The sequence below is a fragment of the Amblyomma maculatum genome, chromosome 3 (genome assembly GCF_055883805.1).
Source record: "Amblyomma maculatum isolate TAMU_Amacu chromosome 3, ASM5588380v1, whole genome shotgun sequence".
NCBI classification, from domain to species: domain Eukaryota; kingdom Metazoa; phylum Arthropoda; class Arachnida; order Ixodida; family Ixodidae; genus Amblyomma; species Amblyomma maculatum.
This window is the reverse complement of record NC_139346.1, coordinates 192151880-192177282: the sequence shown is the minus strand read 5'-3', so window position 1 is coordinate 192177282 and position 25403 is coordinate 192151880. Positions and strand designations below refer to the sequence as shown.

General features: G+C 46.2%; 1 protein-coding gene across 2 annotated transcripts in view; it reads right to left on the bottom strand.

The window, feature by feature from the left end:
- LOC146197297 (ubiquitin carboxyl-terminal hydrolase 5-like) overlaps positions 1 to 25403 on the bottom strand; it is a 41840-nt gene that overhangs the window by 2313 nt on the left and 14124 nt on the right. Inside the window, exons 9-19 of one of the 2 annotated variants that reach the window (XM_084599115.1) lie at positions 25135 to 25206; positions 24043 to 24127; positions 18985 to 19143; positions 16649 to 16802; positions 16119 to 16176; positions 15672 to 15794; positions 13002 to 13090; positions 12787 to 12903; positions 10392 to 10535; positions 5096 to 5211; positions 4671 to 4791 (exon numbers count right to left, since the gene is read on the bottom strand). In XM_084599115.1, coding sequence (XP_084455241.1) covers positions 4671 to 4791; positions 5096 to 5211; positions 10392 to 10535; positions 12787 to 12903; positions 13002 to 13090; positions 15672 to 15794; positions 16119 to 16176; positions 16649 to 16802; positions 18985 to 19143; positions 24043 to 24127; positions 25135 to 25206 — 1238 coding nt within the window. The remainder of the gene's footprint in view (positions 1 to 4670; positions 4792 to 5095; positions 5212 to 10391; positions 10536 to 12786; positions 12904 to 13001; positions 13091 to 15671; positions 15795 to 16118; positions 16177 to 16648; positions 16803 to 18984; positions 19144 to 24042; positions 24128 to 25134; positions 25207 to 25403) is intronic. The other variant, XM_084599116.1, reaches the window with a different exon arrangement.

Below are 25403 nucleotides of genomic sequence, written 5' to 3'. Positions count from 1 at the left end.
TAATCGCAGAATACTGGTCCAAGCATTTACTCTCTCTGCTGCAAAGCTACAGACCTGAGGACGTGTTCAACAGTGATGAGACAGGTTTATTCTTTAAGATGTTGCCGGATCGCTCGCTGTGCTTCTCGGGTGATGTGTGTTCCGGAGGGCGGCACAGCAAAGAAAGAATTACCGCTATGGTCGGCGCAAACATGAGTGCCGAGAAACTCCCACTCCTCGTGATTGGAAAGTCACGAAATCCCAGATGCTTTAATGGTGCCAGAAACTTGGCAGCGTGGTACATAAGCAATTAAAAGCATGGATTACCCAATCCCTCTTCGAGGAATACCTGCGCCGCTTGAACAAGATATTCGGGTCTCAACAACGCCAAGTGGTGATTTTTGTTGATAAATGTGCTGCATACAGCAATGTAGACAACCTTCAGGCCATCTGGCTAGAACTTTAGACCCCGAACACTAGGAGCATGCTGCAGCCTATGGACCAGGGCATGATTCAAAATCTGAAAAGTGCACTACTGAGTCCGTCTGCTTCGGCGCACAATCCTGTGCTTTGGCAACGAGAACTCGTACTCGGTGAACCTTTTTTTGGCAGTTTGCACGCTTGCAGATTCATGAAAGGTCATTGAGCCAGCAGCGATTGCGAATTGCTTCAGGCACACCGGGTTTTGTGCCAAAGAGCCTGTTGCCGACAGTGTAGCTACTACCATGATGCATCAACAGAAGACAGCAAAAGCCTAATTGCCGACCGGAAACGCAGTGGAATGGACATTCCGGCAGCTACCACATTCCGGGAGTTTGCCGCAGTTGACGACTTTGAACTGTGCGCGAGATGACGATGACGAGATTGTTACGCAGGTGCTTGTGCTCCAAGGAGACTCGACTGTTTCCGATGAAGAGTCCAACTGTCTGCAACAGACATCGGAAATTGCCAGTGCCTTGACACTGCTGTCAAATGTGTATGACAAAGCAACGACACTTGCGCAAATACAAGCGGATGTTGTATCTTGCAGGCGCAAAATGAGGCAAGGCCCAATTCATGATTATTTTAAAGTTGATCAGCCGAAATAAAGTTCATTTTTCCATTTCACCGTTTTTTCGGACAGTTCATTTATTCGGACATTTTTCTCGTCCCCTTGAAGTCCGAAAAATCAGTCGGCGACTGTAACACGGCAATTATGAGAAAACATGCTGATGACAAGTGCCGCTAAACACTGCATGCTTCTGCTATTTCGCCATGAACAATGCCCTAATCCACTCACATGGCTGGCTGTGAAGTTAAATTAGAGATTGCACATTAAGGATCTGGTCAGGCTTGATGAATGCATATTCAGAAGAATTTCTGGCTGCTAGAATTCTACAGTGATGGTGGCAGCAAAACTTACAGTAATATAAAGCTGCGCTAAAGCTGAGGATCAGCAGCTGTGAGAGACCCTTCTCAAGTGTGCTTCTTAAAAAAATGTGGCCTAGCACAAAATATCTCAGCAGATGTCAACTGCAGTGTGCTTACCTTCAGTTCATCCAGTCCAGATGCATTCATTGCTAGAGAGTTGGTGGCACGACCACCAACCCATGACCAAATCATACATACATATATGTATGTATATATATATATATATATATATATATATATATATATATATATATATATATATACAGTACAACCTCGTTAATTCGAAGTCATCGGGACCGCGAGAAATCTTCGAATTAAGCGGGTTTTCGAATTAACCGAACACACCAAGAAATAAGACTTAGGCAAAAAAATTCGTTGCAGGAACGTGTTACCTTTATTCGGCATATTTTTAATTACTACTGAAAGTAATCAGAGATGCTGGTTTGCCGCGTCCGGTAGTTTGCGGCTCCTAAGGTCATGCTCTCGAGTTGGTCAAATAGACGAAACATCTCTGAACTTCCACCGCGGCACTCAACAAAACTGCGGATAACGTTCAGCGATCCGATAACTTCACCAAGAGCAGGTGCTCGGGGAGGCTCGTCGGTGTCGTCGTCGCTATTGTCGCTGTCATCGCGCATGTTCGTACCAGCAGTGATCTCACTCTCCAAGTCAGAGTAGCCAGTCTGCTCTTCGCTCTCAATGTTGATATACTCGGCGAAGCCGACTGCGTTGGACTCATCCTCTGTGCAGAGCGCATTGATGCGGTCGCAATACTCTGCTCCTTCTTCGTCAAGAGTAGTAGTACATGGGTGGTCTGCATCGGCATCAACAGTGCTTTCACTGGAAAAACCGGCGTGTTCAAAACACGGCCTGATCAATGTGGGCTCCACTTGTTTCCAAGCGTACACCATGAGGCATATGGCTCCGAGGAGGTCGATGGAGTACTCCTTGCCATTGTCGTAGCAAAGGAGCATGCGCTTGAGCAGGTGGTACCGATAAATCTTCATAGTGTGGTGAATGACGCCTTGGTCCATCGGCTGTGAGATCGAAGTGGTGTTCGGAGGTAAAAATACCATCCTGATGGCCTGGAGATGTGGGATGTCGCCATGTGCCGGGCAGTTGTCGACCACAAATAGGACATTCCTGCCCGTGGCCGCGAACTTGCGGTCAAGTTGCCGCACGTACTCTTCAAATATTGCACCTGTCATCCAGGCTTTCTTATTGTGCCTGTAGATGAGTTCATCCTTTGGCGGCAGCCGCGCATTTTTGAAGCAGCGAGGCTTCCCCGTCTTCCCGACGACCAGTAGCGGCAGCTTGTGTTTACCGCACATGTTTGCGCCAAACAGCACAGTAATCCTGTCCTTGGCCTGTTTCCTACCCTTGATGGCGGTGTTCTTCACTGCGAATGTTTTTGTTGGCAGCATCTTATAAAAAAGTGCAGCCTCATCAAGGTTGTAAACGTCGTCTGCACCGTACTCGCTAAGCAGCGGCGCCAATGTGTGGTTTCTCCAATCCTCGACAACGCTCTCGTTAGTGCTGCCGCTCTCACCACAGACGGTGAGAAAGGTTAAATTATTGCGTTCTTTAAAACGGCAAAACCATCCATTGCTGCACTTAAATTCCTCGTGCCCAAGTTGTAGAGCTAGGTCGTTGGCCTTCTCCCGCAGTAGCGTTCCATTGACGGGAAGGTGGGCAGCGTTTGCTTTCTGCAGCCAGCGAAGCAGAGCAGCTTCCACATCTTGATACGTGGAAGCCCGCACTCGTGACCGCTTCGAAGAATAGGTCTTGCCGTAAGCCTCTAGTATTTTTGACTTGTTGCTCAATATTGTGGACAACGTCGAGAGGGAAACGCCATGCCTTTTGGCCAACTCGGTCTTCGAACAAGCGCTCTTGCCTGCTTTCTGGATCAAGCAGAACTTCTGCTGCAGCGTTAAAGTCTTGTACTTTGGCATTTCTGCACTGCTACGGTTACAAAGCTAGCACTTCTGCACAGTCCCGCCCAAAAAAACGGCACAGTAGCCGACCCCTAACCGCAGCGCACAACACAAAGAAATGGCGCAGGCGAGACCGGCGCGGCGGTGGTGGTGGCGTACTTGCAGCGTCGGAGGCACGGGGGAAGAGTGGGCGAAGCACACCAAGGGATGGAGTGGGGGCGAGGTCACGTGATAAAAACCGATATGCCCGCCGTGTTGCAGTGAAGCACGTCTTCTCCTCTGCAGGCGCGTGTTTCGGCGGTGTGCGAGGCGCACTGTGGACCGATTTTTGTGCAGAGAGTGCTCCGGCTGGGGCGCTTCGCCTATAAATCATCACCATTACTATGTGGCTTTGCCTCGCGGCTCCGTAGGGCCGTCGTTTCGCCGGGTTTGCGGCGAAACATGGATCAGGCATTGCCGCATAGCAGTCCAAATTTTCGAATTAACCGGGCTGGCGCAGGCCGCCTGTTCGAATTATCCGGCCAAATTTACATTGGAAAATACGGGACCGCAGAAAACCTTGGAATTATCCGGGATTTCGAATTAACCGAGTTCGAATTATCGAGGTTGTACTGTACATATATATATTTTTTTCCACTCAGGTTTCCCAAGTTACAAGTTCCAAGGCAGTGTGCACCATTAGGTGTGGGGAGAGTGTCAAAAAATATAGTTATTCAGCTGTACCTCAAGATGTTCTAGGAGACAGTTCAGATGCTCAATATGAACTTCTCAATATATTTGAATTCAGAATAAATAAGTTTAGTAATACAATCCAGGCAAAGCAATAGAATCTACACATTCGTCCACACAAGCAACACTACTATACTTTCTTGTGTACAAAACACATTAGAAATGTATTTTTTTTTAAAAGCGGCTACCACAAGCGGAGGGGCAAGCATTATATTAAAAGGATTATGGGACGGGAATCTGATTTCCCGGTAATGGGTGGTGCCCTGTACACTTAACTAGACTTCCTTCACAACAGTGGTGAAACCTTAGATAACAGCAATAACTAAATGTGGTGAACCGAGCACTACAGCGCAAGCATTTCAAAATATTTCAAAACACCTTTTGACAAAAAATGCTCATAATTTACACAGATATATAAGGACCTCATCAAATTGCCCACCGGTACAAAAAAATTAAAAAGTCCCGTTATTATATGATGGGACACATTTTTTCTCATTTTTTCCTGCTGAAGTGAGAAAACACGAAAGTCAGTTAACATTCCTGACCCCATGAAGATATTCAGCCATGCATGCACTAAAGAGAGCCAAGACGAAAAGAAACATGGCAGAAAACCCTTACTTCCAGAGCCATCTCTGATGTGAGGGCTAACAGAGTCGGTGTCCATGGCATCATTATTTTCAGCACAAAGCTCATCGGACCTGCTGAAGATCCAGTCAAGGGCTCTCTCAAGGTTGTTGTCCTAAGAGAAGAAGGAAACAAACACATAATTTCAGCTAAAATGCTCCTTTTTCTCCCAGCACACACACTGAAAACCTTTTAACTGTTCGAAAAACAATGTTCCTTACTTGCATTTTTCATGAAGCCTCACAGCCTTAAAAAAGTTTATTTTCAAATACAGATGCTAACTAATTTTTGAAATTTTGGCCACCAATGTCACCCTACAGATGTTTACTGCGGCACATTCATCATAACCATTATTGCAGATCTCATATAAAAAAAAACATGCACAGAGAATCACTTATGAAAATAGTGAAAAACCTTACGGTAGCTTTGAGAGCCTTCAGAGCCTGATCTCGGGAGAAGCCCATTGCCTCAATTGTAGACACTGCCGCCACATCAGCCTGGAAGGCGCCAGGCTGCACAAAGGGGGCTGCATAGTCTTCACGTGCATAGAAATAAGAAAAAAAGAGCAAAAAAAATTCAAAAATCTGATCAAAGTATTCACAGGCCGGTGGCCGCAATTAGTGTCTACCTAACAAGAAAATTGCAAACGTCTGTTCAGCGGCTAGGAAAATAAAAACAATCAAAGCAACAAAGGCCATCAAAATAAATGTTTTTCAAGCTATGGAGCAGAAGATTACAAAGCATACCAAGGTATCCTCAAATAATAAACTTCAAAATCATAAAAAAATGGTCATTGAGAGCGAGGCATAGTTAATGTCATCCAGGCACAAAGGAATACTCCCCAAGCTTCTGTCGTATTCACTCACCATCTATGTTAGCCTTTGTCAAAGGTTTTCAGCCCAGGATGATCTACTTTTAAGGGGGACGCGGGTCTTAAAATCGCGAAAAATGGTCAAAAATGGCAATTTTCAAAAATTGCTGTTTTGAAGTCTTCAATGTCCCGACTATGCCTCTACAAAATATTATAGCTCAATTCCTACTCAAAGTATTAAAAAAACGGCAATTTAGAAACGTCGGTGAGCCGAAATTGAACGCCAAACGCGAAAATTTGCACCATTTTCAAGCCGCCGTAAGTCCGCGCGGCGCGAACCGATAGGCGCCATCTTGGTCTCGTTTGAAAGCTTGTTTCCCGCTCTCTCTCCTGGCGTCTCTCAACACGCTGTAGGTTTTCGCACAGCGGAGCTTTCGGCATCCGTCCGCAAGGGGTGAATCGTCGCGAGACAGCCGCTGATTGGGTAAAGCGCACGCTCTCCGAGGCGCAGCCCTCTGATTGGCCCTGACGCATGCCTCACCTCCCGCGACCGCGTTGCCGACTCTTCGTCGTCTGCTTTTGCCCGCTGGCACGCGATTTTTTGCGCTACTCTTTGTTTCCTAGCATTTCTCGTTCTGCATTTTTTCTCATCGTTCCTGTAAATATTTTGACTATTAACTCGCTTCTCTTAGCTTCGAAGTTATTGTTTTCGTGTGTATTTGCCTGCCTGGTGTCTGTTCCGCGTGTCTCGATGGCGCGGGACGCGCGCTTGAAAGCAAGCTCGCGAAAAGCAGTCGGCAAAAGAAGACGCGCATGGAATAAGAAGAGTGCCACATCGAGAACTAAGCTTCGGTGTTGCCGCAAGCTGCAGGGCCGTCGACGGATGCGGCTGGATTGAACTCGTCGACCACAGTTTTGCCGATGGACGCGGCTGGACCGACATCGTCGATGTCAGCTTCGTTGGTGGACGCCGCGACTGGACCGTGCCGATCGGCGTCAACTTCGGTGTTACCGCAAGTGTCTGCGGTTCCAGTGGATGCGCCTGGACTTAGCCCGTCGAAAATATCGACTTTTGATGCTCTGCGAGTCGCTTCAAATTCTGTGTCGTCGGAAGCGGCCCAGCCGGCTGAGCTAAGCCTAACGACGACTTCGGCGTTTCCGCACGTCGCTTCAGCGCGACTGACGCGGCTAAACCGAGCTCGCGTGTTCAACGTTTGGACACAGTGTTTTTTACGCAGGCGAAGTGCGCGGGACGCGAAAAATGTCCAGATAACGCCAAGACGTCATTGGCGAAGAAGTCCGCGACTTTCCACAAGTTCGAGCTGATGAACGTCAGCACAGTAAGTGTAGACGACGATCGCGGCACTGAGTATATAATTGTTGATATGAGCATACTGAAGAAGCTGTTTGCATCCACAAGCTGCAGCAAGTGTGGGATGGCCAGTGTTCAACTCGTGAAATGCAGCGGAAGAGAGTACGGCTTAGCTGTGAAGTTAGTGCTCACATGTTCGAATTGCGATTTCGCCGAGCGGCACTTTTCGTCGCCACGAGTGCCCGGGAAATCTAGCATCACACCCTTTGAAATAAATCTGCGGGCGATGAAAGGCATACAAAGTATAGGGAAGGGAGTGACTGCTCTAGCGGATTTTTGTGCAACAATGAACCTCTCCCACCGAGGACTTCACCACAAAACTTTCAGGGGGCACATGAACACCATGGTGAAAGCTTGCCAGGCAGTTGCTACTGCTACAGAAGCAGCAAGTGTCAAAGTGGTGAAGGACTTCTTTCAAGTGAACTTCTTTCAAAAGACAACTTACAGCAGTGACAGCTAACCTGTACATCTGTCCAGACGCAACGGTTACAGTGCAGGAACTTAAACGTGAATCCATGTGCCGACACCATAGTATAACGTAAAATAACACAGAGTTTGCCTTCAAAAGGATACAGCGGGGTTTACAGAGCCTCTTCAAGAGCTCAAAACCCCTAATAAAATAAAGCCAGGCACCACACCAGGGGTTCCATCCTTGGCCAGCACCCATCCTTGTCTCCGATCCCCTACCGTAGCAGGATGCCCAAGCGCCACTAGACCACCCTTCTCCTCTCCCCAAAATGTAGAAGGACTTTCTACTCTTCCACCTGCCTATGAACGCCTATGAAGCGCAACACCGAGGAGCAAGCTAAAGCTGTAAAAGAAAGCAGCCCAGCTTTTCCATGCACTAGGAGTGAAATAAATTCCTGTTTTGCTTTTCAATGTGTTCACCTAATACTTTTCCCCAGCTAGACTTTTTTTTTTCTTCTTGTAACAAGATCCCATGAAAAACACAACAATAGGGTCTCATGGTAACTGTCAACATTGCAACCAGCTGGTAATGCAGGAAATACTTAAAATTCCAAAAATCCTCAAAATTTCAAAATCAAATCATTCAATATTGCAGTTCATTTGAAGATTTTTCGAGGTCCAGAAACTCGCAATGACCATTTTCACCACACAATTCAAGCAGTTAGCGTGTTGCTGAGCAGACAATTCACCAACTTTGTGTGTGACCTCGCAGCCTCCCTCATGTGTGCAAACACCGCATGAGAGAATGCTGCTGCTCATCACAAAGTAAACCTAACATACTTTTGGCAGCCCGAGATTCACCATGAAAGTTTTACTCGAGCATTCGTGAAGTGACGCGGCAATGTGAAAAATATTGGCCAGCACAGATTCGGCTAAATCACGCAAACTCCCGAGGCTAGGCAGTGCCACATGGTTGGTGGTCAGCAAAACTCGGGATGACACGTGCTGATGACCAGTGACAACATTTTTAAGGCATCGAATTGCCGCATAAACCTGAATATAGGTCGAGTGGAAATATTCCCTTAAATATTCAATCAATAGGTTGACCACTTTACCTTGAAGTGAAAAAAAAAAAAAACTACCAAAATTGCCGAAACGCATTTATTTACATCGGGCTGCATCCCTGCATTACCAGGACCACTAGGCTACGGTCTATTCCCAAGTTTCAGCAGTGTCATCAGAAGAAGACTCTTTGTTGCTTGCCGCCTCTCCCACAATGCGTTGTCTTTGGTGCCATCAAGCATGTTGCTTATGCAGCACTTTTTGAATGCTTTCTGCACCATGGTGTCTGGCAAAGAACGCCAGGCCGCCAACACCCAGCTGTAAATGGTCACAAGGGAGGCCTTTGTCTTCGGGTTTTTGCCAGACATCTACTCGCTGTACTCTGGGCGTACCCTGTCCTTAAAGGGCTTGTTCAGAACGACACTGAGTGGTTGGAATGACTGGTGGAATGACGACGAGGTCCGTTCTAGCTTCTCTAAGTGCTCGCTTCACTGTTTCGGTTAGGAGCATGCTCCAAGGATGCAGCAGTGCACTGGGCCGGTGATTCCACACCACGTGCATCCATTCAATCATCATGGCTTCATGTATCCCTTTTCATTCACGTGCACAACACCTGAAGGGAAAGCTTCCTTCGGCATTGTCTTTCTCTTGAAAATAATGAAAGGTGGTAGCTTTCTGCCATCAGCTGAGCAGGCAAGCATGACATTGAAGCGAGAGTGCTCGCTGCCCGTCGACAGGAGTTTCACCTCCTTGGTGCCGCGTTCTTCACCGCGGAGGACGATGGCATTTCAAACCACACTGGGGTCTCGTCGGCGTTCGCTGTTCGCCCAAGCATGTAGTTGTGCTCCTGCCGAAGCCGAATCACAAAACGCTGAAGCTGACGAGTTTGTCATTGAACTGCCCTGGCAGCTCAAGGCATATCGACATGTGCCAACGGAGGGAAAATCCTTTGTGCCTCATGAAACGGTGCACCCATGACCTCGGAGAACTAAACTCCGCACGATTCAGCCCAGCTTCACGCGCAAGCTCCAGAGGTTTGGAGCGAATTGAATTCACAGCCACAGCTAGAGAGCACGCACGAAACTGCTGCACAAATTTCGCAAGGGCGTCCAAGTTGTGGGTGTGCTCCACTATGCACGTGAAAGGACTTCTTGCTCGGATTGCACGTGAGCAGCTTGTCCCTTTGTCCGCGCCAATACCGCATGCTCTTTTCCGAAACGGCGAGTTCTCGCTGAGCAGTCATGTTGTCGTTCGCTTTGGCAAACTCTATAAGCAGCAGTAAATTGCCTCCATGTGCCACTATTCATGACTAACAATGAATTAATACGCTGTATGCCGAACAGAGCACCACACATGAGGACGGACACTGCGGACACACCAACGATTGAAAAAAGAAAAAAAAAAAGTGCAAGCAAATGCAGGATGTCGATACGGCTTTGGCTATCTGTACAGTATGCAACATGTTGCCAGACTTTAGCTTGCTTTTTTCAAGACAAAATCTCGACCTATATTCCGGTTTATACGGTATATCAAAAGGCATGCACTAAGACATTATGTAGACGCTTAATAAATAAAATCCTTCCAGGTGGAGCTGAAAACCACTTCGTGTTTGCTTTTCCCGTTTTACTTCTTTTTAATTTGTATGAATCAACAAGCCAAATGATTTGAATAACCTTAGCTGCCCAACCGAGGTAACTTTCTTTCACCAGAGACCTTTTTGCAGCTACGACAGCACTGCGACAAGCCACACCAGGTGCACTTCCTTTCTAGAAGGCCTAGGAGGCCCAGCATTACCTTCATTTCCCAAAACGTTCATTTTGTTGATATTTATCATGATGGCATAAAATATTTTGTTTGGCGCATTTGGTGAACTAAGCTTTACGGAGTGCTAAGAAGGCGTGTACCACACCTCATCAGGACATGAAAAGTAAACAGGACATTTTTGAAAGCAGATTTCTCACTGGACACATCACGTCAGATTAGCCCAACTGAGTCTGTCAGAAAAAAAAAAAAAAAAAAAAAAAGCGAACTTCCAAACAGGTACAAAACAAGTGCCACTTGCCAGGATCAGCAATGTGCACCATGGCCCAGTTGGTGGCGGCTTCGATGCCAGAATTCTGGGTGTAGTACACCGCCTTCTTGCATGCCTCCAAAGGGAAGCCCATGTCGCACAGTTGGGACACTAGTGCTTCATCCAGCTCCACTGCTGACAAGAAAATGCAGTCACACTTCAGAAGCTCCACAAGCACCTCGTGATATTTGTAGAAACCAAAGCTCTGAAATGCTTTTCACTATCTGCTCTCGAAGCTTTCGCTTGGTCTTTAGCAGTAGCTAGCTTGTTGTCCACTTCCAACTTGACCACAGATCGAAACTGCTGGCACTCCACGGAGCACCTCTCCAGTCTACAACCAGCTGCAACCGACTACAGCCAGCTGCAGCTACAACAGGCCAGGCAAGTGCAGAGACTTGTAGTAGCAGACCACAAAGCCAAAGCACGCACCTAAGCTAAAGCTATCACTATGCCTGCACAATAGTTCTTCAGGCAACCACAAGAGGCACTCTACAGAGGACCAGTGGCTTGGAGCCATGTGCAAGGTGGAAATGGACAATTCTGTATATTGACTCACTGAACCATTTCAAGCATTCATTTTCACAAAGCAACACCTATGCAACACTCCTTTCACACACAAAAGACAGCCACCCCTTTATAGTAAAGTCACTGGGACCAGCAAAAATATTTACTATATCAGGGTCTTTACTATATCAGTTGTTGGTGATGACATGGTCCTGAAGACGCTGTCTGGTAGTTAAATAGGCACTTACTGAACACAAGTTGTTGCTTAATAACAAAAAGCTCTGAAATACCTTCTATCTCATTTTTATCATCTCTTCGTGGAATTTTTTGTTATAAAAATTTTCTACATCTTGTGGAAGTACCTCTTAACATGAGGACAACGTGGCTATGAATGCAACCAAGTTCGATTTCATGTAAAAACCAAAGCCTTGCGTGAACATGGTGTCACTTTTTGCTGTTTATGGCTTTTAAAAGGCAATAAATGATAAATGCGCCTGGCACTCAAGTGCTGTAAGACCGCACTCGTTGCACCTCCACTTTTTGCCACCACTGCCTCATGCACGAAGCACAGTGCTGTGAATGTTCGCCCGCTTCTTCCCCTTCCCTATTTCATGCTGCAATTTTACTATCGTTTACTTTCTAAACGAACCACGCTGCCTCCTTTTTATGTTTGTAGACAGCTTTACTTTTTGTTTTTCCCTACACGCTGTGTGCTTTCCCTCACGGCTCCAAGGCCACCGTAAAGTAGGTTGCTCCTGAATGCTGCTAAGCCTGCTGGTAAAGCCACTTAAACGAACACTCAATGTCATTTTTCTGTTTTCAAATACAAAAAATCTTTGCCTCGCAATTCTAGGTAATGCGCGGACGGCGATATCATATCATGGGAGTCGTCACCACGGCCAGGCGCACTTTACTATAACTGGTTTTTACCAAGAACGTCTTTACTATAAAGGGGCAAAAATGTACGGTTGTCTATGGAAGATGAACTGGGACTTCAGCTTCACTTTACTGTATCAGAGTTTTTACTATGTGAGAGTTTACTATAGTGGGGTTGTACTGTACTGGCATTTTGCTTTTAGAAACAAAATAAAAAATAAAAGCAAAAGACGTTACGAAAACAAGAACGCTTCAAGGATCTTTTACGTAATAGAAAACACAAGAACAGGCATAGATGAGAGCTTCCAATTCAATTCAGGCCTGTGACAAAGACAGCTAAAAACACACTTGAATAGTGCTTTTGACCCCCCCCCCTCCCCCCCCCCCCCTTCACCTCTCAATCTGCTCCGCACTAAAGGCGGCAAGGTATAAGCTCTGGCGGACACTCCTGTTGCCTTGCTTTCAACCCGATCGCGTACCCTGGCTTGCCGCTCTTCGTTGCAAGAACAAAATGATTGCAAAGTATCTTCTTCAATGGCAACAGAGCATATTTTAGTGATAACCATCAGGTGCAGGTAGCCAAACCTATCTAAACCAGTCCTCCCAATCAATTTTATTTAAATTCAAAATGGTGCTTTCACGGCGATAAAGGAGTAGCAGTTTTCATTCATGCCTAAGTTAAAAAAAAAAAGTCCTCTACAATGAAAAAACAATCCCCGCAGTATTGCTAGCATCTTTCTTAGTAAAGTAAAAAAAAAGAAAAAAGAAAAATCGAACTTTTGGACACCAAAGACTAAAATATCAGTCGCCAATATGCAAATGTTCTTATAAGGTGCATGAAAGTTCCTTAGTGAAGTCCAAGACAGTGAGAAAGTCTGAATAAAAGGAGTGCGAAAAATCGCCTGGCTACTATTGTGACACTGACGACAGATAGCCTCTAGCGAGACACAGAAAGCAAGCAGACTAGAAAATCCCTACAAATACATAATGCAAGAAAGAGACTTACCCTGCGTGGAGCCTTCGTGTGTCTGCTTGGGTTCTGGCAACAGCTCTTCTCCAGGCTGAAGGCCACTGCCCCTCAGGAAAGTCAGATCAAGCTCCTGGGGCATCATCATTTCAACATCTGTGGGATGCACCAAAGAATGCAAGATGCGCAAGTTCAAAACAGAGATGCCGTTCCCAATCGCTCGAACACGAAAAGGATGTTCAATGACTTCATACCAAGTTTCTTTGGAATCCAGTTTTTTCCGAGTGCAAACTTCTTGAGCTGAACCATCAAGTAGTCAGGAAATGTGCGCAACCGAGTGGTCCTGCCGAAAGAATTAAGAAAGTACATATATTTTAACCCTATTTAAAGTTCTTTTTTTGCTTTCTGTCATATGGAAAAAAAGTGGCAGGCAGGTTATATGCAGTAAAAGCTCGTTAATTCAAATTCCACGGGGCCGCCAGGCCAGTTCGAATTAACCAAAATTCGAACTAATGAAAGTGAGCAAAAATGAAGGCGTTTGATGCCCGGAGGGCACGAAAAACATTTATTTAGCAAAAAAGTCTGTTATCATCTTCTGCTTCTTCTCTCTGAGGGCTACCGTACTCACTCGGTCTTCTAGCATGCGAATGCGACGCAGGGAGTCTTCTTCCCCCTCTTCAAAGCTGAAGAAAAGGCGCGCGACATTCAGCGCTCCCATAACTTCTGCCGCGGATGGACGCACGGGCTCTTGCTCCTCGTCGTCGTCCTCGTCTTCTGCCTCTTCTGGGACAGACTGCTCCCCAACAATTTCAGCGACAATGTCCTCATCACTTAGGGCACCGCACACTGCTGCATCGCTGTCTACTCCAACGTAATCATCAAAACTGACGTCCTGCAGCACAGCACGCACAGCCGCAGGCAGAGGCTCCGGGCTCCCATCATCGCCACTTTCTTTCATACTTCCGGCAGCAAAGCCACAGTGGTGGAAGCAGTTTGCAATTGTGGACGGCGTGACCTGCTCCCATGCACGCACCAACATGTGCATTTGTGAGCAATGTGATGGTGCTGGTCTTCTGGTTTCCAGTGCACAAAGTCATGCGCTCGATCATGTGGCGCCTATAGAAACATTTGATGTTTCTGATCACCCCCTGATCCATCGGCTGCAAGGCCGCAGTCGTGTTGGCGGGCAAAAAGACGAGCCTTGTGGCTTTCAGCTCGGCGTCGACTTTGTGTGCCGAGCAGTTATCCACAATGAGAACTTGACGCTTCCCTAGCTCCATCCTCCGATCGAATTTCAAGAGCCATTTTTTAAACAATTCGCCCGTCATCCACGCCTTGCTGTTGGCGGAGTATTCCGTCGGCAGCGTCCTAATGTTCTTGAAACATCTAGGCTTATGTGCCTTGCCGACAACAAAAAGAGGGACCTTCTCCGTCCCGGTCATATTAGCGGCGACCAGAACAGTAATCCGCTCTTTGCTTCGCTTGCCGCCAGCGCAGCTGTCCCCTTTAAATGTTACTGTTCTGTCGGGCTGGAGCTTATAAAACAAAGCCGTCTCATCAGCATTGAATATATCATGTGCCGAGTAGCTTTCTAAGTACTGCTGCAGAGCACCGCTTCGCCACGTGGCACAAGTTTCTGCATCCACTTCTTTGGCTTCTCCAGACAACACCCGGAAGACAAGATTATGTCTGTCTCTAAAGCGGTGAAACCATCCTTCGGAGGCGACAAAATCTTCCACATTCAAGCGCAGGGCGAAATCGGCCGCCTTCACCATGATAATTGGGCCGCTCAGTGGAATGTCAGCGCTTCTCATTTCTTTCACCCACGTGATCACAGCGGCCTCAATTTCCGGATACTTGGCTAACCGAAGCCTTTTTCTGTTGCTGGCGAAATCTTCGGCTTCATAGGCATCCTCGATGGCCTTCCTATTTCGGACGTACGTCGACAACGTGCTTGGTGGAATCCCGTGCTTTTTTGCGATTTCCACTTTGCTGGCCTTCCGTTCATCCACCTCGCGCAAAATAGCCACTTTCTCCTTCACCGTCTTGGCACAGTATTTCCCACGCGAGCACATCTCGCGGACACAAGCTCACAACAAGCGGCGTGCAAAACGAGGGCTCACGAAATGCAACACGAAACCGAGGTCGATAACACTAAAACGTCGTTCCTCGAAGGAGTCGCGGCAGGAAAGACTGTTTAGTACTTGTTCCAGCACCCTAGCGGCGCCCCGATGGTTGTGCCATCTATCGTTCTGACGTGAAAGCTTCCAACGATGGTTTTTAACAGCGCCGCTTTGCGGCGCGCAGTTCGAATTATGGGTGGCGGCGCCAATTTTTGAGTGAATTAACGAGCTGTTACGCGCATAGCGCATAGACTCTATGCACTGCGGACCGGACCACGATGACTATTTCGAATTATCCAAAATTTCGAATTAACGAGTTGTGAATTAACGAGCTTTCACTGTAACAATAACAAATTATTAGCAAAGTACAGCCGTTTGCAAATCATGAATGGGCACCAAATAATCGTTAGACCCATGTAGATAATACAATACGCCAGCAAACACTGCATGAAACAAGACTGGTAAAATTTGCCTACTGCTATTGCTTTTCATTCCTATGCCAAGTTCATTACCGCATCTTTAAGGCCATCAAAATAAAGTAAAAGATTTGGTTTGGTTTGTAGGGTTCAATGTCTCAGATGCCATAGTGAGAGATGCCATAGTGAAAATCTCGAGAAATTTCGACCACCTGGGGTGAACCGACATTGCACAGCACACGGGCACCTTGCTTTTTGCCTCCATCGAAAAGCGGCTGCCGCGGCCGGGTAATCCCGCATCCTTGGGCACAGAGTAGTCGAGCGCCCTAACCATTGCACCACTACTGTGGGGGCACAATAAAGTAAAGTGAAAGAGGGTGCTCACTTTTCTACTGTCACTTTCTTGTTGACAGCTGTGCTGAAGAAGTCACTAACCAACTCGGTGCTTGCAAAGGCTTCCAGGCAGCTGGACAGCGGTATCTTAGACCTCACCACCGAGTCAGGATCACTGCACAAAATACAAATGTCAAAAACAGACCGGCACATGCTCATCTGACAAAACACTGAGCACTGCGCTCATCTAGCAGAGTAAGCACAATCGCTTAGCCCAGATAAAAAATTTAGCGACCTATCAATAGGAGTAAAATAAAAGGGCAAAAAAATTTAATTAAGCACACCTCTGATGCCTGTGCTTGCAGCCATAGTTGTTATTCACTGTCCTTTACCGACTGTGATACCAGTAACCAGCCACCATGGCGGTTACCAAGTCAAACTGACGCACCAGCTGAAATCTGTTTACGAAGAAAAATTACAACTGCAGAGTAGAACTTACATTCTTTCCCCCTTCTTGACCATTTCTTCTTTCTTGATCTCATAAGCATCCACTTCCTCTGCATTCAAAAACGTACAAAAAAAAAAAAATAGTGCTCACTTGAAGTATACACAATGTATACACAATGTGTTTCAGTGCATCTCACAAGCAAAGACAATGCAAAAAATAAGAACAACAACACAGAGTACAAGAAAACGCTGACAAACATCGGCACTTTATTCATGCTTGCTGACACCTTGAACATGAAATTAACTTAGTCTAGCCTAAATTTTTGCCAAGACTTGCCGAAAAGGCAAAGATCATGGTGCATAGTGTGAAAGGCCCTCAACTGTTCCACAATGTGGGCAGTTACTGATTATAGACAAACACATCCTGTTAATGCCTTTCACGTATGGTGGTAGCCTACATATTAGTATACTGTCAAGCCATATCCTTAAAAACAGAGCACCCAAATCACTCCTTCCAGTCAACAGCCCAGACTGCTCAATCTCTACAGTGAGAAGGGTTCCAAAGTAAAGTCTGCAGCTCACGTTTGTTGATGGCACTATTCAGAGGCACTGGCAGAGCAAGCAGCCAGTCAGTACGCTTGGTGTAACGGACCTTCTTCGACTCTGTGCACTGGATGCGTTCTTCCACTTCAAATTTGAAGCAGTCCGCTGGGTTCATCTCATTTCGACAGTTCCTCTGTAAAAGGTGCAGTCAGAAATAAACACAACGCGCTCAATAACCAATGCTAGGCATCAGAATCCCTATTAGCTGCATCATAACTATGCTGTACAAGGAACTAATGGTCCATGCATGCTCAATGTTCGTTTATATACATAGTTACTCAGTCTCACTTCTTTAAACAGCGATTTCTGTGATTGTTTTGCATTTTATTGCAATGAGCCAAGAAAAAGTCATTACAGTAAACAAACAATAGACCGTTAAGAGTTTTTAGGTTGCTGCTTTAAAGGGGTAATGACAGCTAACATTTGAGCATAAACTGATCATTGCGTTTCATACCACGCACGTTAAATTGTAAAACCTCGAAACTTGACCTCGTACAGTGAAGTAGATAGATTTAAAATGAATTTTTATTATTCATATCGAAAGCTGCTTTCTGGGCTGGCAACCATTAACCGCTGATGTCACATCTCATCCCCATGCCATCTGCTTATTCGCGGTGTCGGCTGCGCTCTTGCATGCACGCCGTGGACAGTGGTCATTGACAGGGTTTTTTTTTTTTTTTTCAGCAAATATTTTTTATTCACTTGACAAGCCTTCACTATATCATGCGACCTTAGTGATCCTCGGACTTGTTTTGGGCTTTGTCTAGAGATTGTCGAGGAGGCCGAAATTGATGGCCTCATGCTGTATTTAAGCGTGCAGTCATAGCATATTATTCTTACGTTAAGAAAGTTAGCTTGTTTAGCAACAAAACGCTCCCCCATATAAAAAGGTGCATGTCCAACATTCCCTTTCCGCCGTATGCGCAGCGAAAGGGAGGAGTTCAGTTTCTACAATTGTATTTGTTATGCTTTCTAGTACCCAGCAAAGTGTGCATGTGAATTTTTTGTAGTGCGGTTATTTTTTCACTGTTTCTGCAAATTATGAACAATTAATTTCATTAACTCTTGCAATTGAAGAATAGCTACATATTTAAAATCAGTGCAAGAAACTGAATCAAAGCACCAGCTTTTTATCATATTTGATCAAATATTGGAAAAATGTCCCCCTGTCCTACGGGGTGGGGTTTTCATGGGGAATGCAAAATACTTCGTTACGACAAAAATTTTGTTGAAGCAGCATTTTTGTGCCGGGATTCAACTGTAGATAGAATAAAATAATATTGAAAAGTAAACAGCATCTGCCATGACAATGAATATTTTGCAGCAGTGATATCAGATTCTCTCTCCCTGTTTTTTTTTCCCTCACTGTGAAGCTGAAATTTCAAAAAATGCAACCGACAGTACTGTACACTCAGTACTTACAGCCCACCAGAAGAGCAACTTGCAGCAGAGCCCGGATAAATCAAACTTCAATATTTCAAATTAATGGCTATAGCAAACACGAAGACTATCCCCTTGAAAACAGTAAAAGTATACAGAAAGTTATGCTGTATATCGAGCTAACTTCACCGGCCAGCCAATATATTGAACTGTGTGCTACCTCCCTGTCAGTGGTACTTCTAGGCACTCCTTAAGCATTCTCCACATGCAGAGATGGGCCCGTGGCGTCCCTTGGGCCCCTGTTGGCAGCGCCAGTGATGTGACATCGCGTGACGAGGCGAATGTGGCGTGTACTTGAGAGTGGCCTTAGTTCGGTATCTTGTACTCAATTTTCCATGCCACATTGCTCATTATCACTACCATGCAGAGCAGCCAACCTAATTAAAGCCTACTGATGGGCCTTTCCTCACATGGAATACTTTGTACCAAAGGCTTTGCGGAAACCAGCTGCAACTCAGTTTTAATGAGAGATTATTCTATTTATATGGTAGTGACAACAAGATAAGACATCTAGTGATAGGTAAAAGATATAATTCCAAAGCAGCAAAACAGGCAAGTGCTGCCAGGACACCAGCGGCCAGCACGTCACTGCAATAAACCCATCACAAGCGTAAGCGAAATGCATCGTCACTTCTATGTTATAGATAAGTTTGCCTACTGCCTACTGCCTACTAATTTAAAAAGTCATGCCAACCAGTTTGAGGCATAAAAAGACCACGAACGTGAGAAAGAACAGCAACCATTTTCGACAGTACGGATCAAACTTTAACGGACACGTGACTTTGTGATCAGAGCCCAATTTTCACTCGTCACAGCAGCTTCAGGCTCAATGACATAGGCAGTAATTAAAGAAAAAAGGGCGCAAAATAATTCACCTCAACAAGCTCAAGCAAGTGCAGGAAGAACTCCTGTGCATCTTGCTGCCGTTTGGTGGAGAACTCGGGGTGGTTTCTGCCAACCAAGGTCTTGAACATGAGTGGCTTGATTCCGGGCTGTTCCTGGGAATATCCACATTCATGGTTTGCTTCCAAATGCTGCAGAAAAGGTCCCCACCCATTATAGATGTGGGGTACCAGTGTCTCATTTGTAAGGATGCCTCCGCAATACAACTGTTTTCAAGTAATCATTAGCCGCTCCAGCGAACCAGACCCCCCCCCCCCCCCCCCCCCCCTCTCTCCTTCCTTTTCCGTGCTTTTAAAGAAAACCATGACAAGCAAATTAGCTGCCAAATCCATGTTTCGCAAGTAATTTCATCAAAGATTAGCATTTATGACAGCTTTTAGTGTTTTTGCTTTTGGGGTTATGAGAAAAAAGAAAGGTGGAAAAAAAGTAGGCAGGGGGGGCAACAAGAAAAAGAAAAAACAGGGCAGAAAGAAGAGGCTACACAAAGTGCATGGTTTAGACATACATCAAAAGCAAGCCATGACAAGCACATGCAACAGTTTCCACAGGATGCACATATAAATGGGTTCTCGAGCAGACACAGACACAATTATTATTAATGTTACTAGTACTACTATTACAACAATTCTACTATACAATGGGGTCGCGAAAAAATTTGTATCATCAAAACGAAAGAAAATAAGTGTGCAGAAGCATGGGAAAGGCGGTCGCGCAAATCTGTTTACGTCTGAGAAGGTTTATTACGGTCATGTGGTCAGAGCGCGCCACTTGCAGCGCACACAGCGCGACAGGCGATCACAACGTCTGTGACGTGCGCGCTGCAGGCCGCGTGCCTTCGCGGACTTCTTGCGGCACATACAGCCTGACAAGAGATGGCGACGTGGCGGCCGCGCAGCGCCGCAGATTGCTCGCAATGCGTACAGCGCAACTAGCAGTTGCGAAGTCTACGCTGTGCGGCCCGTGCACGCTCGCTGCAGTTTAACTGACGCATGGCGCTACAAACTTTCCGCAGCATGGAAAAACGATCGTGATACCGGCGATGCGCAGTTCGCCCGCTTCCACCGACTTCTGGTGACGCGTACAGCACGACTATCGGTCGCGAAGTCTATGATGTGCTCCTCGTGCGCGCCCGCAACCGACTACTAACGGAAGCGTGGCGCTACACACATTCCGCGGCATGGAAAACAGTCGCGATGCCAGCAATGTACGGTCCGTCCGCCTTTGCGCACTTCTCGCAGCACGTACAGCACGACAGGAGATGCGATATGCAGGCAGCGCACCGCCGCAAACTACTCGCAGATCGTGATCGCTGAGCCTGTGATGTGTGGCCCGTGCACGCCTGCTATGCCGCCACCAACTGCCGCGGTTGTGACGTCTGCGGTTTGTGGGCCACACGCCGCTGAAAACTTTTCGCGGCGTGAGCTTGACATACAATCGTAACGTCGGCAAAGTGCGGGCCATGCGTCACCGCGAACTGCTCATGATGCGAACATACGATGCGGCTGGCGATCACGGAATCAATGATGCAGGCAGCGCATAGTGCTCAAGGTTGCGGTCGCAGTTCACGCGTTCGTATCATCCGTAGAGGCATGGGCCAGTGTTTGGAACATCAGAAATTTTGCACATTGTACACACTGCACTTTGGCCAGGAAAAATTTCGCGAATTCGTATCATCCCAAAATTCGTAATCAACCGGATTTGTATTACCGAGATTTTACAATACCTGGTTTTAGCTTTCCCAGTTTTGGTGGCCCACAGCCTCATAACTGTGCCGCCCTATTATGGGGGTGTTACTTGTGCCGGGCGACAGGCCACCCAGACACGGTGGCACATAATTCGAATTATCAGCGGCGAAACAGACTCAAATTCGAATTAAGGGGCTTTTTTATATGTTGGCTGCTACTAAGCTTGGCCGGACCAAGCAGACGGGCAAGAGGCCACCTAGACGTGGTGGCACATAGTACAAATAACCAACTGACATTCGAATTAACGGGCTTCTCTATACATACACTTTTATAAAGTTTGGCCGGACCAAGTAATGAAGTTCAAATTATCCTAAAACGAATTACAGTAAAAGCTCGTTAATTCAAACTTCACGGGACCCAAAAAAAGTTTGAATCATCAAATGGCCTCTATTTGCATTACGGCAAATGTACCGTATTTACTCGTGTAACGAACCCACTTGCACAATGAACCCACCCACCCCACATTTTTGCCTAGGGATTAAAAAAAAAAAAAAAAAGGTATCGGTTGTTAGCGTTGCCCTCCGTTTCGCGTCGTTATGGTCCACAACGCATTTCTCGGCAGTGTGACAAGATGCTGCGCAGTCGTAACACCCTAGTGTTTACCTTTTGATGTTAGCCCTAGCAAGGGGGGAAGCAAACCTGGCAGAGTGCCAGCGCTTGTCCTGTTGTGCAAGCCTCGTTTTCAGCACGTTCACCTTGTCATGCCATAGGCGATTGGGGCGGGCGCCAACGTGCGACAGCAGCAAGTGCCTTTTGAAGCGAACAATGCTAAAAGCCAATGAAGCTAAATCATGTAATGCTCCTTCGTCATCGCGCGAGCCGACGAAACGGCGCAATACGTCGATTGCGTTCATTACCTCTTTCGAGATGGGCACGTCACATAGATCTGGCTCACAGGAACCATCATCACAGACATCGGGATTTTGCACGCTTTCGGCAAGTGCCTCATCATTCATTTCTTCCGTAGCTACGGTGGTGTTGTCGGCAAACAAAAAGTCACTCAGGTCGACGTCGTCGGGGACACCACCTTTGCTACGTAGCTCATCCCACACTTCGGCCACATCAAATGAAGCTAAGTCTCTTCTTCCTCGTCATCGGCACCAGCCTGCGAGTTTTTTGTAATCCCTGCCTTCATAAAGCACTTCTTAATAACTTCTGCCCCGACTTCTTGCCAAGAGGCAGCAAGCATTTCAACTGACTGATAAATATCGATCTTCAGCTCCCGTTCTAGACGGATGTTCAGAAGAAGCTTCTGTATCAGTCGGCGCCGGTAACAGCATTTAAAACTGTTGATTATTCCTTTGTCCAGCGGCTGTATTAGTGATGTGCAATTAGCTGGGAAGTAGTGCAGTTCGATGTGAGACAGCTGCAGGCCTTCAACATGATGCGCAGTGCAATTGTCCAGAAGTAGGCAAACTTGACGGCCTTGCCGCTTGACATCCTGGTTGAAGTCTTTCAGCCATTCAGAAAATATTGCCCGAGTCATCCACGCTTTAGTGTTCACCATGTATTTCACAGGCATAAGCTTCGTCCCCTTAAAGCACCTGAGACGGGCACTTTTTCCCACAACTAGCGGGACTCGCTTGTCAGTGCTGTCGAGGTTGGTGCACAGTAGAACTGTTAGACGGAGTCTGCTCTGCTTTCCGCCGTGGCAGTCATCTCCTTTAAGTGCTAGCGTGCGGCCCGGAAGCATCTGATAATAGAGAGCAGTCTCGTCGGCATTATAGATTTCAGTCGCTTCGAAGCGACTCAGTATTCCAGGAAGCGTGTCAGCCAACCACGAAGCAGCAGCATCGCTGTCTGCAGAGGCAGATTCGTCGCAGGTGATTTTCCCGATGACATTGTGTCGGCTCTTGAAACCTTGTAGCCACCCGTTGCTTGCTTTGAAGTCATCATGGCCCAAGATGCACGCAAACTCCTTCGCCTCCTGTTGTAATATCGCTCTGCTTATGGGCACATTCCTGGCTCGCGTGTCCAAAAACCACGTGAACACTGCCTTATCCACATCATCATATGTTGAAAGTTTCAATCTTTCCTTAGCCTTTGTTTCCAACTCCACATCACTTCTAATCTTCTCTTCAGCACTCAAAATTGTTAACAGGGTGCTCGCTTGGATGTTGAAACAAGCGGCGACGTCCTTCTCGCCCGCGGAGACCGCATTTAAAATGGCAAGCTTGTCTTGAAATGACAAAACTTCATTTTCTGGCCGTTGAACGTATCACGATGAACTGACGAATACAGGCAGAAAAGCTGGCCTAGCACTTCCGAAACACGTCGGGCGAACCAGCAGCACAAATCCGCAGATACACGAGACGTGCACGAGACTCAGAACAACAGACAAGATGGCGAATGCACATCGTGCACAAAAATTGCATGTGCTACACGCACGTACGGTACCTACAAAGAAATCAACTGCAGCCACTAATGCCACCTGGTGTTGCACTACACTACCAACGCCTGAGGAGGCTGCTGCGTTAGCCAGAGAATGGCGCTAGAAGGTAATACTATCATCATCATCGCCAATTTTGCTTGATTTCTGCGATTACAGCGTTCACGTAGCTGCTGGCTTCTTAAGAGTTCTAATATTTACTAAAATAATGCATTTCTTCGGCCAAATTTTCAGTAAAAGCTCCAAAAATAATGACTGATCAGCTTCGCGAGTTCGTTACATCAAGGTTGACCGTTGCAACGCCTTCGTTACATAGAGGTCGAAAATACATTGGCTTCAATGGGTGTGGCATTGGGGAATTTAAAAACTTCGTTAAATTCAGGAATTCGTTACATAGGGGTTTGTTACATCCAGGTTCAACTATAGTTGAGAGTTTCGGAGGTTGCGCAAAAGAGAGTAGGTGGCCACCACCGCGGCCACCAACCGCTACCCTCTGATGCCGCCAGCTGCCACGCCAATCATGGTGTCATTTAGGCTTTACACACTATTCCATGGTTTTACCTGGTTCCATCTTCCGTCCTCGTTTCGGACGTGCACAGCTTCTAACTATGCCGCTGTATCGCGGAGGTTTTTTTTTTTTACCACATGCTGTGTGCCAAGCTGCGGCGGCGTGTAGCTTTTATCCGTAGCAGAACCACCTCGTGTTCGATTTAACGGGCTTTTTTATACACAGATCTTTATGGAACTTGGCTGAACCAAGCAGTGTAGTTGAATTATCTGAAAATTCGAATTAACGAGCTTTCACTATATTACTTATCACAGTAAAAATGCATTTTGGGCATAAAAATGATTTGCACCAACAAATTATCACCCACTGACTTTTGTAGCTTGCTTACTTTTACTTCGGTTGACTGGCCACTACCTTCACAAGATGGCTCCCTTGAGTAATCACCAGAAAGGATGCCTGTTGCCAATTTCGCCCTGGTGAAGAAAGGAAATCGTCAATCAAAACAGGCTTACTAATTAGAATGTCCTAAATGTAACTAATGGACAAGGCAACTCAAGTTTACGGTTGTGCAATCAACTATGAGGACGATTCCCTCAAAACAGTTCACAATTACACGAGTGAAGACACAGGAACTTTTTCCACAGTAGAACATGCCACAATGCAAGAAAAAAAAACTAAGGGACACCTAAACTCTGCTGACCATGCCACCTAACAACTACAACTAACAACGACCATACTCGCGATTTATTAGACATACAGGCAGACGGACAAGATTTTAAATCAATGACCTACTAATACCTTTGGTTCATGATTTTCTATGGAACTGAAGAGCGCAAACAGTAAACAATCCACCGAAAAGACACAGAGAAGACAATGACAAGCGCTATCTAACAACTACCTTTATTCTTCGTGGCAACAACGCATATACAGACCTAAGGCCACCCTTTTGCAAGCACGTTACCTTAGACCAGATGACATGTCGGTTTCTTGTCTGCTTGCAAAAGGGTGGCCTCATCTACATATGCGTTGTTGCCATGTTGTTAGCGCAGTCATCACCTTCTCTGTGGATTGTCTACTGCTTGCGCTCTTTAGTTCCGTAGAAAAAGGCGATACCTTTGCAATAAAAATGTGCCACAGCTGCTTTCAAATAGTGAACTATAATCATGTTGCTTGTTCTGTCACCCAGCTTCAGTTACTGTAGTGCTTTACGAGTTCATGCTTAGCTGCAAGCATTTGCTGATGCAAACCAATGCGTACTCACTAACACTGCGTGGTGCAATTAAACATCTCCAGACAGAGAGGATCGAATTAAACACTTTTTACTGCATAAATGATTTTCAATGCCCCAAGGATTGTAAACATTGCAAGATTGTTGTCATTTGCAAGGATGAATACACAGTGCCTGACAATGTGACACATAACGAAGAGTTTTCAAACATTCAAACATAGCAACTAATTTAAGGTTGGGAGGAACACTCACATCTGAACAGTAAAGTTCTCAGGAGGGTCAGGTGGAGAAGTGTCAAAGATCCGGTTAGCACCATCATAGTACCTAATACCAAAAAGAAAAGCACATAAAGAGAAGGCAGCGTTCTATAACACATCCATATAAGCTAACGTTGCATGTACTAATAATCCAACAAGTTGTGCTGCTATAATTACAATCCTCTTTTTGTTTTTATCACCCGAAGACGCGTTCAGTGTTCAATATCAAGACTACTGTCTGAGAATTTAGATTCAGTACTTTAC